A 13,175-nucleotide genomic window follows, 5' to 3' on the forward strand; every position below is an offset into this window, starting at 1 on the left:
TTTATGGCGCATCATTTATCGACTTTGCATATAAATTTCTAACTAAACATTAAAGCATAACACTTTATTATTATAAAGGCGAAAGCATTTGTGTGGTGTGAAGGTTATTGAGAGTTTTTTTTTTAAATTTATATAGACAAGTCCTGATTTAATCACGTAGAGATACTCCCAACATTGCTCTCTCCATAGTCCGCTAAGTGATTCTGAGCATTCTTATGAGGCCCGTAGTACCATATAGAACAAATGCTTAACTGCAATCACACCTGATGGTAAGTGATAATGCAGCCTAAGATGGGAAGCGCTTGCCTAGAAGATGCCTATTCACTCTTGATTTGAAGGTACCCAGATTATAGGTATGGGGGAAGACGAAAGATGGGAGGGCATTCCAGGCCGGAAGAAGCAAAACGCTTCTTTACTGTTGATGGTATTTCAACAACGTAATGGGCTGTGTTTATGTTTGCTAATCTGTCACGCCGTAACTTCTTAAAATACTAAAGAAAATGTTTGTGTAATGAGCATGAATGCTTTTAGTGTCAAAGAATATCCATCAGTCATCTTAGTACCCATAACACAAGTTACGCTTACTTTGGGGCTAGATGGCGATGTGTGTATTGTCGTAGTATATTTATGTATTTATTACACCTATTTTCGCATTATATTATGTAAGTATGAAATGGATTGATTGTCTTGTAAGAGCCTTACTTAATAGCTATATAAACTCCGTACACAATAGCTTGGCTTCAAACAATGTTGTATGATTATATCATACATCGTTAGTTTTTACGATAACCTTTATAGGGGTACTCTCTGTTTAGCGAGTGTTATAGCAGCCTTATAGACTCGGTATAGGAAATTTGCGGCAGTTTATTTATTTTTAGCGGGCTTCATAAGCGACCTTCGTTGTAAGAGCTTAATTTTTTCATTGAATGCTGCTTTTTGTGCAAATCCTTATTAAAATTTATATTAAAAAGTGTGTTTGTTTTGTTTGCCCTTGCTTCACGCTTTATCTAAGCAACGAATCAACTTGGTTCTTGGCATATAGTTAGTTGAAAGGACTATCTAAATACGGTTCCCAACGCGTCCTGGTCTTAGAAGATGCTCACAACAAACTTCGCCGGTCGTTTTTTTTTGTAATCACTATCCCTTATTGTCATTTCAAATTATTAGAAGAGCAACGTGGTTAGAGCACAATCACACCCAAGCTTTTTTATCGATTACGTAGTCCTTTATACTATAAAAGGATTTTTCTATAAAGTTACGTTTAATACAACATATATTTAAAAACATACTTAAAAAAAAGGTAAAAAACAAAATTACTCGCTCGAGATATTACAAAATTCGGACACACGAGAATTGGGTTAAATATATTTTATCCTCTTTTGACACTTGCCCCGAGAATTTTCCCCCAGTTTTTCCCGCGTAGAATGTTTTTCTACCTTATAAATAATTCTAGGGATACAGGTCTCTTGATTTATGGATAAACCTAACATTCACGTAAATGTAAATGATGATAGATGTGTGTGTGTGTGAAAAAAGGGTTTGAATTATTGAATTTACCGTTTTGGGGGGTATTCTTGATCCTAAAGAGCTACCTATACGTTGGATTCGGTGCAGTTTTGTCTGGATGGGATAGCTCTGTTTATTTGATATAATTTTATGCCCATTATCGACGAATCGGAACGGAATAGTTGCATCAGACATGAAGCAATGTTATTTTTGAGGATGGTGGTTTAATTACAAACCACTCTAGAAAAATTTGTTACGGTCAAAAATAGTACTAGCGGTCCCTCGCGTCTTCTTCCGCGTATAAGTCAACCTTAAAAGATAGATATAATCTATATCTAGATTTTAAAGGGGAATAACTTGTCACACATGATTTTATCGAAACTTTAATTGTTTATGCAGGGCACGCAGTGGAAGCTCTCACAATAGTGCGTGAGATCATCGCGTTCTAGTAAACGAACAAACATACACTTCCGCTTTATATATACTCGTAAGTATAAGATTTGCAGCTATGCAAAATCCCAACAAGTGTTGTTAACTGTCTTTCACTGAGTCGTAATAGGCTTTTGATACTTGCTGATAAAGTAGTTTAGTATCTAGATTGTACATACCATATCTGGCTTCCTCCCCCTCGGGTGCCTGTGCCGAGAGGGTAGCCAGCTCCTTCTCCAGGTCGACCTGGTGCTCGTTGGAGTCCCATGACAGTAGCCCTGGAACAAAACAGTAATATTAACATCTTGTGATGTAACCAGCGATGGTAATGAATACTATTTTACGTTAACTTCATTAGCCTGTTAAATTTCGTGTTATCATAAAACACACCACCACGCTGGCTCAGGGCGAAATTTGGTATTTTGGCTTAAGTTACAAATAAAAAATGGTTGAAAGTTCGTAGAAAAGTCGTTAATTTTTCAAGTTATAGTGATTGAAATTAGTACCTATTCGGGTTGACAATTAAAATGGTAAAATAAATACTTGTTCTAGGACTTATAAAAATTTGAATCCCAAATGGGTTAAAGGGAATAAAGGTTTATTTGTTAAAACGCGCTAAGCTCTGTAACTAACAGTCATATATAAATTTATTCTTATGAATTTAATAGCCTAAAGGCTAGTTTACATCGTGCTATGACTGAAGAGTTGAAAGTTCGTAAAGGAAAAATTTACTAAGGTACGCGGTATATACACATATATATTGTTGGGTATTTTCAGTTTTTTTTAATAACTCAGTTTTCCATATTTAGTCTAAATTAGGCGGAGTCGGTATTCGCCTATAACACATGTTTATACCGAGCTTAGGGACAGTTGATTTCTGTATATCCGTGTTAATTATAACATTAATATAAGTTAGTTGTGCAGATGTAATGTAAATTGTACCAATGTTTTATTGAACAATAAACAATTATTATTATTATTATAAACCGGTGTCGTGTCGATATGATATGCGAAGGCCTTTAATTTGATGAGATGTGGCGAAAGCAATCGAGCCGGACTAAATAAATATCACCCTGAGTCTGTAATTAAGCTAGCACTGTAGGTAAATAAAACTGGCGTTCTTAATACGATGTACATTTAGCTGTATAAATATCGTATGTAGGTACATATGCGTTCCGTCCCGCCCGTAATTTCCTGTATTACTTCCCGCCTCATCCCCCGGGAAGAATTCACTCCGGCCTCAGCCATATTATACTGTCTACTATACTTACTATTTATAACACAATACATTCTTAGATGTCCTAATCCATATTTAAGTAAAACAATTATTTATGCCTAGTCGGCAGCAGCCGTGGCTAGTTAGTTAGTAACGACAACGACCTTCCGCTAAGCGATTTGCGTTCCAGTACGATGTCGCGATGATTTTTTTTTACATCGACATTGCACACTTCGCCATCTAGTCCCAAAGTTAGCTTAGCTTGTGTGGGAACTAAGATAACTGATGAATAATTTTATGAATAATATATATAAACGCAAAGTTTCCTACTAGATGACGCTACAGTCGCTATAAGACTGATGTGAAAGGCATATACTTATTCCGGCATCGAAGGTAGGAGAGCCGTAGCCTAATTGGAGAAAGCGCTCAGGCCGCGATTGCCACAGAGTCGCAGGTTCTAATCCTGTCTGTTCCGAAAATTTTTTTATGCATTTTAAATTTATAAAATTGATAATAACACTAATAAAAATTATAAAAATATATATAAATACTTATTATATACAGATAAACACAAAGCCACGGAAACAACATTTGTGTTCATCACACAAACTATTTTCGAGCTGTGGGAATTGAACCCACGGCCTTAGACTCAGAAAGCAGGGTCACTGTCCACTTCGCCAGTCGGCCGTCAGTTATTGTGTTACTTTGGAATACGGTGCTGTGACTATCCAGGACCCTTCCCGTTTATCGTCATCGTCATAAACCCTTTACCGGCCCACTACAGGGAAAGGTTTCCCTCAGAATGATGACGGGTTAGGCCGTAGTCCACCACGCTGACTAATACGGATTGGTGCAGTAAAGCAAGTGATATTTAATTAATGAAAATAACTAAAAAAAGGTGCAAACTTGAATTTCAGCAGGCATCGTCTAATCCTTCCAAGCACTTTATCAGCAATAGAGTACTACAAATGTGGAATGCCTTGCCCGAAGATGTAGTGTTGTCCCACTTCTGGTTGCCGCTGTTCCGAACGGAAACGGTGGCGCCACGTGACAACTATAGCGAAGTTTTACGAATGCCACCGAAGCGCCATCATGAAAAACAAGGATTGGAGATCGGAGGGTCGTGAGGTTAAATACTTTTTGCGGAACGGACGTCTGGCAGGCAAGAAATATACTTGTCAGGCGAAAAAGAGTGACGGGGAGAATTATTGGCCAAGCTAGGGATATGAGATATATTTTCCAAAGAATGTAAAGGTATTGTTTTAATGTAAGGTTTGGTGATAGTAAATTTAAATGCTTATACGAGGATAACCCATGTGTACTCTTTTAGTAGTGACTGCAGTATCACTGAATCAGTTTAAGAATAGACTGGACAAACATAAAAAAGACAAAGAGCATAAGAAATTATATAGTGTTGATGAAATATCAATAATAAACAAATAGGAACAATATTGCCAATCCCAAAAAAAAACAGAAGAGAATAGAGATTACTAAGGTTCTGAAGATACAAACAAATCTTTCCAATTTTTTTAAAGAAGTGGAAGCAGAAGCTAGGCGCGTGTCACTCACTGATGGTCGGCGTGACCTCGCAGCAGATCATCAGCGAAAGCTGTTTAGTCTATTCTATAATATTAATAATAATGCTTGGGATCGACCTCGCCCTCGATAAAAATTAAAAAAAAATCTAAATCCATGACCCATATTCAGACAATCGCTCTGTAATATATAGGTCATGTGGAACTGAGAACAATCGGGGGATAGAGCGAGTTTTAATTATTGGATATCTGACTGGAAGGCATTGTTGGCCCCGGATTGTTATTCTTTCAATGGAAAATCGTTGTTTTAATAGCCTAGTGCTTGGTACTGAACATTAGCTGTTTAATATAAAGTATAAAAAAAAACTTTGAATTAATACCTCGGAAGAAAGTTGCATTATTTCAACGCCATGTTGTTTTTATTGCTGTATGTAACAGTTGATTAGAATACAGCTGTCACCGCCCTCTTCATGCGGATGTCGTACGAGGCGACTCAGGAAATGTACTACTACCATCTACTGCGATAACCCAGCTGCCACGCTTGGTGATTATGGGCAAACCCCGGTTCGAGCCGGGGAAAAATTTAAGCAATTATTTGGTGTTTAAGAAAAGTCCTATATCGAGTGTCAGCGGTGCGCTGCTGCTGCAATATCAGTTTAAATAAAAACTGTAATTTCATACAGCTGAAAAACATATCTGAATAGGTACTCAATTTGAACACTGTTTCCAAATTTCTAAATGCAAACACTATTGTTTGAATTTTTTATTAGGGTAAGTAAATCTTTATATATAATATATTTCTTGTGGGCGTGTGTATCTCACTGAACTCCTCCTAGACGGCTGGACCGATTTGATTGAATTTTTTGGTATACGTTTGGGTGGCACCCGGGATGGTTTAGATTCACAAATTAGCCCGACAGATGGCGCTGGGGTGCGCTAGTAGGATATATTACTGTTGATACCCGCTGTAACGTTGTTCTGCGGTAGAAAAATTACTGTGTAAAATTTATTACTTCGAGAAACTATGAGCTGAGTAATACTAGTAGTAGGATCGATCGAAAGTTCCAAATTGGGAACCAATCAAGCAAATTAATTATGATTTATGCATTAGATTTGCTAAATAATTAATTCAGACTGTGGCTGCATATGGCGGCTCAGCTTTACGGTTCAAAAGCTCGATTCTATTGAGTTTAGATCGTGAATAATAAATGTGGCATTATATTCTGGTAATTGCGATTGCTTTGGATGGAGAGTCAAAGAGTTGAATCCTATAACTTTACAGAAAGTATAGACGGAATCCTAAAAAAAATATATTCCCCTGTTCTTTCACTTCCTCGCACTCTACGGGGGAACAAAGGCTCTGCGCGACGGCAATAGTATTTTGAAATTATTTATTTATTTAAGCCTTATAACTTTCCTATATTTAACTTATACAACTACAGTGAATTATGTACTACTTAATTTATTATTCATCTAATATTACTTTATGTATAATTTTTATGTATCAGGAACCCTCTTCGGTGAAGGCCTTCTCCAAGACTTGCCATCTTTCCCTATCCTTAGCTATTTGGGTCCATTGTGGACCCGCGATTTTCTTAATATCATCATCCCATCGAGTACACGGTCTGCATCTGTAGCGCTTGCCTGGTGGGCCTCTCTATTTGGTTACTGTTTTGGTCCACCTGTGATCTGTGAGGCGCGTGACGTATTTTCAAATACCTATTCATAGAATTTGTCATAGCTACACCGATAGTCGTAGCTGCAATCTCACCTGGTCTAACATGGTAGTGATTTTTTAGGGTAACCATCATATACCGGTCTATAGCAGTCTACGGCAGGACTAAAGGCAAACAACGTCCGTCGAGGCCGGTTAAGCACTTCGGGCGCGTTGAATAGGTATGGCGAGCGCACGAACGTTTACCTAGTTCCTCGCCTTATTAATGAATTACCCACTGATGTATGAGACAATATTAATCCTCGTAATATTAAGAAAAAACTGAAGTCCTTCTTTTTAAGTCACTTATGATCACTTTTATACACAACAAACTGGCAATAATGTTCTGTAGTTAACGTACCAAGACTTAATTCTCTGTTAGCATATATTACAAACCTGGGTGGTTTTCTGATGCTAGCTATAAGTTTTTTAATAAAAAAAAAAAAGGGAGCGTTTGTCCATAATCACCACGTTCGGCAAATAGGTTGGCAACCGCAGTAGATAGTACCTACACCAATTTATTCAGCATTTAATGGGCTATTTGGGTTTTAATGGGTTATTTAGTTTGCTTTGGAGAGATCTCTATTTAGCGATAAGGACGCCTTTTGTTTTCTACTTCTTTCTTTATATTTCTGTTTTTTATTATATTTTGTATATGTTAATATTGTGGTATACAAAGAAAGAGTTTAATAAATAAATATTTGTAGGGCTGTTTTCATTTGGTATATCTATAGACATATATTATAACATATGTTTAAAGTGACTATTGAAATCGTTTTGCAAAAATATGTGTGTATAATAAGTGGAAAACCAGTGCCTATAAACATAGCAAAACTTCGCAGGGCATTCCAGGAACACCATGTTCATCAACCTAAGGCGAACGTGCTAAGCCTCATCTGTCTATGATGTCTGGCGGCAGAAGTAAGCATGGTGGTAGTAGAGAGAACGTAGTAGTAGTTCACAAAGAGATCTACTACTACTTAAAAAAAGCTACCATGTACCAATACGTTAGACGGCCGATTGGCGCAGTGGGCAGCGACCCTGCTTTCTGAGTCCAAGGCCGTGGGTTCGATTCCCACAACTGGAAAATGTTTGTGTGAAGAACATGAATGTTTTTCAGTGTCTGGGTGTCAAAGTCAAAAAGTCAAAGTCAATAATATCTTTATTCAAGTAGGCCCACAGGTGGCACTTTTGATGCGTACATAAGAATTACACGGTAGTGAGATGATGGCGATAACCAAATTCGTAAACTTAAAACTAAAGCTACGAGGGTTCCAAACGCGTCCCGGTCTAAGAAGAAGCCCACAACAAACTTAGCCGGGTGTTTTTTTTTTTTTTTGTTATCACCATCTCACAATGCCATTTTAAATTATTAGAAGAGCAACCTGGTTAGAGCAATAATTTACTCCCAAGCTTTTTTATCGTTCACGTAGTCCTTTATACTATAATAGGACTTTTCTATAAGCTTACGTTTAATACAAACTTTGAACTTTTTAAGAGACATCTCCAAGATGTCAATTAGTAGTTTATTGTAGAATTGTATGCAATTTCCTTTAAACGAATTATGAATTTTATGTAACCTAGTATATTGCACTGTAAGTTTATTCTTACTTCTAATGTTTATATTTATATTATAAATATTTTTATATGTATATTATAAATATTTATGTATATTATTCATAAAAATATTCATCAGTTATCTTAGTACCCATAACACAATCTACGCTTACTTTGGGACTGGATGGCGGTGTGTGTATTGTCGTAGTATATTTATTTATTATTTATTTATTTAATACATCCCATACTGAATACGAAAACGAAACAAAACGGCGAGACGCTGATAGTAATCAGTTGGAGTGTGAATTATAATCGAACGATTAACATTAACGAAACTGCGCTGGAATGTTTTAAATACACAAACAAAAACCATCACGAACGCCGTTACAAAAGGTAGCCGCCATTTGCATGACGGTTTACGTCACTTCCGGTAATAAACATTAATTTTAAGTATTTTTTCGTATATATCGCGTGCCTAAATGACCGGTTCACAAAAACTGGCGATATTGTACAATGCGGGCGGACGTCACGAAGCCCGTTACGTTTTGACTAACTCTCTGGGGCAATATGAGGACTGAGCAATGAGCGAGGAAAGCTGCATGCCTAAGAGTTCTCCTTCATGTTCTCAAATGGGTGTGAAGCTTATCAAGATGCACTGAGCCAACGTGGTGGACTATACGGCCCAAACTCTTCTCCATTTACGAGGAGTAGTATTAGGCCGGTAACAAGTTGATGATGATGATTTTGGTGGTGATAGCCCAGTGGGTAAGAGCTCGACTTCACTTTCGCAGGCCCGAGTTCGAATCAACCACCTCTAACTTTTCTTAGTAATGTGCGTTTTATGTAATTAAAATACTACTTGCTTCAACGGTGAAGGAAAACATCGTGAGGAAACCTGCATGCCTGAGAGTTCTCCATTGGGAACATTAGTTCCCAAAGGTGTGTGCATTCCACCAGTCCGCAATGGGCCAGCGTGGTGGACTACGACCTTAACCTCTGCTCACAAATTACACTTTATTTTCCATGCAATTGGTTAGTTGGTACGCTTGGTGTTTTTCCATTTTATTTTATATCTATAATCCATTTTTTTCTCTGGTTTGCGAGTTTCAGACAAGCAAAGGAGCTGAGAGTCTGCCATTAAAATATAATGTTTTCGTGATTAAAACACAACTCACTATGTAGTATGTATTCATTAAAGTTTTCTTTTACAATTTGTTCATTAAGCATTAATGTATTTCCATACACGCGGAATAAGGTCACATGTTAAAAGGCGCATCTGACCTCTGACCCGGTCGAGTCGGGTTAAAGGTCGTCACCCTTTGTAAACTAATAGGTACACCTGTCTATAAATATATTGACTTCAGCCCCCTGGGTTTTCGGTCATTTAGGTCAAGCGAAATTGGTGCAAATTTATCATGTACTAACAGAAAACAAAAAATAATTAGTGTCATCTGCATATCGTCTGCGAAAGGTACAGAAGTTTCTTCTTTGATCTGTTTGGTGTGGAGTGTAAGGAAATTATAAATAACAACATACAGATTCTCCTGCTTTTCGCGGAGTATAGCAAATTAAGCTCTATTTTCATAATAAACGAGTGAATATTTGCACACTTAATTTCACACAACATTTTTACATAACGGCGTTACAAAGAAAATAATAACTTCCAACTAACTTCAATTATTTATCTATTATTATGTTTAGTACACGCGAAATGTTCGTCTAATGGACTGAAACAATTATTGAGTGCCCGGAGCACGCGACCCAATGGCTAAGTTATATAAAAGTTATGAATGATCGAGCAAAACTTTGGAAATGTAATCAATCTATGCCAAATAAGATAAACTAATTATTGAATAACAAATGCAGAGCCTAAGCAATAAAAGATTTTCCGGATTTTGGATAGATTCTTTTACTATTTGAAATACCACATCATTTCTATCTCCCTTCTGATGTGTTCCCTCCAAAATACAATGTAGGGTTTCTTATAGGGCGGATAAACAAACTCCTTAAAAAGCCGGCAACGAATCGGTGGCTCTCTGGTGCTGCAGATGTTTACGTGTGTTCACGAGACCAACGTGCTCGTTTGCCCGCTATTAATATTATACCTTATTAAATCAATGGGCTAAACATGTGGGTGTTTGTATATGGTATATTTTTTACCCATGGTTGGCTTAACCACTATACCGATCTTGACAAAACTTTACACAAAGATAGCTTGCTTCCTGAATACAAACATGGGATAGAGTTAATCCAGGATAAATACCCGTTAAAATCTTATAGCTATTATAATGAATCAAGGTAATTGCTAAGTTTGTAGGCATTATGGATAAGGCTGTATAATAATAAAAGAGGTAGTTCAATTCAGTTTTCGTTTCAGTCAATGGTCTTCTCGCGAAAAGCTTCTACCAACATCTTAAGAAGCTTTCGCTTGGCTGTTGGATCAAGTGTCGGATACAGAAAACAGTAGTCCTTGAAACGGCGCGTATTGTGAGGAGGTTCCTCACTCTGGAGCCCTGACCGCAGTTTGCTTGGGCATTCAAAATATATGTGGCATAGCGGCGTGCGTATGTTTCTTTTTCTACATTTTTAATTGTGTTGTTTTTATTACAACTAAGCATTGTCAAGAATTTAAAATCTATGAAATTCAAATTAAAAAAAATGAAAATTAATAAATCATAGAAAACAAAAGAGGTAAATAAACAAAAGTAGCCCTTAAACTATCTCTCATTTACTCTTTTTATAGTAATAATGGACTGACCAACGAGATGGACAGCCTATAAACAAAGCAACACTTCACAGGGCATGCAAGAAACACGACCTCAACATGTCGCCCTGTGTCCATCAACTGGAAGCGTAGGTGTTTAGCCTCATGTGTCGGTTATTACACCGGCAACCACTCCCTTCAGACCGGAACACAACATTGCAATAATTCTGCTTAGCAGCAGAAATAGGAATGGCGATAGTACTTCCCCGTACCCCTAACTACGTACAACGGAAGGTTTCGGCCGACCAAGTACGGAGACAGGCCCAGGGAAAGAAGAAGAAGAAGTACTTCCCCGAACGAGCTCTGTCATAAAAAGCTACTACCTACTTCTTTAATTGCCAAGCAGACGATTCAGACCTTTTCGCAAATCATTAACATTAAACTATGTTCGACGAGATCATGTTTTTTAATTAATTGAGGATTAGTACAGGTATTTAGCCTTATTAAAATATAATTTTCCTTCGTTCGCTATTACCGGGCTTCATCCTAATTAGATTATATTCTAGAAAGTTTCAAGCCTAATTTAAATACACCATTCCCAGTCTTGCCAAGAAGTTTTTGGAACAAAATAGCGTCCAGGATATATAACTTGCTCTAATTAAAAATGGATTGGAAAACCATTCCAAAGTGAAGTGAAGAGTATCTTAAAAATTATATATCCCTTTTACAGAAATGTTTACATAACTAGCTTTGACATAAAAGGTGGATAATATTGTATTATAGTCTCCACTGACAGAAAAACTTAATAATTCAAAACGGTTTTAGGTACTGAAAAAAAATTTGTATTTTGACTTTTATTTGCTTTTAAATTTGCCTTTAATTTCGTTCTTATTCTTATCGGATATAAGCAATTCTAAGCAGTTGCGAGACAAATCTTGCAATCCTTCAACATTCGACAAACAGTTGTTAATGTGAGGAGTAAAGTAGTTATTCTTTTTAAAATGGGAGAACTGGCAGTATAATAAGATGGAGCGATGACTAAAGAGAAAAAGAGGACAGAAAAGGTAACAAGGGTAGGATGATTTTAAGTAAGGATTAATTGTAAAATTAATATATCCATGTGAAATACTGCAGTTGTCGTCTCTTTACAACGTGTATTGGAATTTTCTGAGATCAAAGAGCGTTGTGAGTTAAAATATGAGCTTGTAAAAATATGAAAATCCTGCCATATTTTGCGCTTAACTTTAAGCTGACGTGTTCAGCTGTCATACCGCTTGTCATATTTAAATTTTAATGCAGGCATCACCAAGAGAAATCATTTTGAAAATGGAACTCCTTGGGGATTTGCATAATTCAAAAAGGGTGTGTCAACCTAAGGCAATAAAATAGCTCGCAGGGTTGCCAGTTTTACATAATCTTTTTCGATATCTGTACCAGTTTTGTCTTTTTAAGGGACTGAAATGGTAGCAGGCTCCCCAATATTAATATACACTGCAGAGATTATTTGTCTATGTTATTTGTAATCGATGATTGAATCAAGTGATTGAACTTCTTGCAAATATCTATGTGTGATTTACAAAGTACATATATATTATATCCTTTTTTAAAATAAGCTGTGGTGTGTTAACTTATTAATTAACTTGAAGTGTCTGGTTTTGCTTGTGTTTTGTGAATGATAATTAAAGCGTACGTTTTTAATTTTCTGACTGCCTGGAGTTCGAATCTGCTGAGCTAATTGTTGAGGCATTCAAAGGCAATAAAAGCCTTTGTTAAGGATAAATTTGGGATTTTTATTTATTGCTTTACGGAGTAAAGACTGAATTAAGTTGAATAGAAATTATTCATTTATTTAATTTATTAACATTATTTGTACACCACTACACATTAAGGAATATTTGATGGCTGATTGGCGCAGTGGGCAGCGACCTTGCTTTCTGAGTCAAAGGCGGTGGGCTCGATTCCAACAACTGGAAAATGTTTCTGTGATGAGCATGAATGTTTTTCAGTATATAGGTGTTTATCTGTATTTTATAAGTATTTATATGTATATTATTCATAAAATTATTCATCCATAACACAAGCTACGCTTATTTTCTAGATGGCGATGTGTGTGTTTTCGTAGTATATTTATTTATTTATTTAATATAAAGGACGAATAGAGAGAAACACAAAAACGAGTAGAAAACAAAAGGCGGCCTTATCGCTAAGAAGCGATCTAAGTTAGGTAAGAAAATAACTTTGCCGATTGAAAGAACGGGAATGTTGCCATAATGAACGGTCAAAAAGAAATTCTACGTGGAAAAAATCGGGGATAACTGCTGGTGGTTATTTATTTATATAATATATTCTGAGGCATCATTAAACGCTTTTGCGAAGGCAAATAAAGATAAAACTTCCTCCCGAATGTGTTTATCGGGTCCAAGTAAACCGTAGTTACTGCTTTTCTCTCAGACAGCTGTAATACACGATAAAATATCCAAGAGCAAGCGAACGCTGAGTTCAATGTGTTTTATT

At 36.6% G+C, this 13,175-nt stretch overlaps 1 protein-coding gene across 1 annotated transcript in view; it reads right to left on the reverse strand.

The window, feature by feature from the left end:
* The window catches only part of LOC120632854 (microtubule-associated protein futsch-like), a 181,623-nt gene that overhangs the window by 65,018 nt on the left and 103,430 nt on the right, over positions 1–13,175 (reverse strand). Inside the window, exon 2 of the mRNA XM_039902891.1 lies at positions 2,115–2,213. Coding sequence (XP_039758825.1) covers positions 2,115–2,213 — 99 coding nt within the window. The remainder of the gene's footprint in view (positions 1–2,114; positions 2,214–13,175) is intronic.

This window comes from Pararge aegeria, chromosome 20 (assembly GCF_905163445.1).
Source record: "Pararge aegeria chromosome 20, ilParAegt1.1, whole genome shotgun sequence".
NCBI classification, from domain to species: Eukaryota; Metazoa; Arthropoda; class Insecta; order Lepidoptera; family Nymphalidae; genus Pararge; species Pararge aegeria.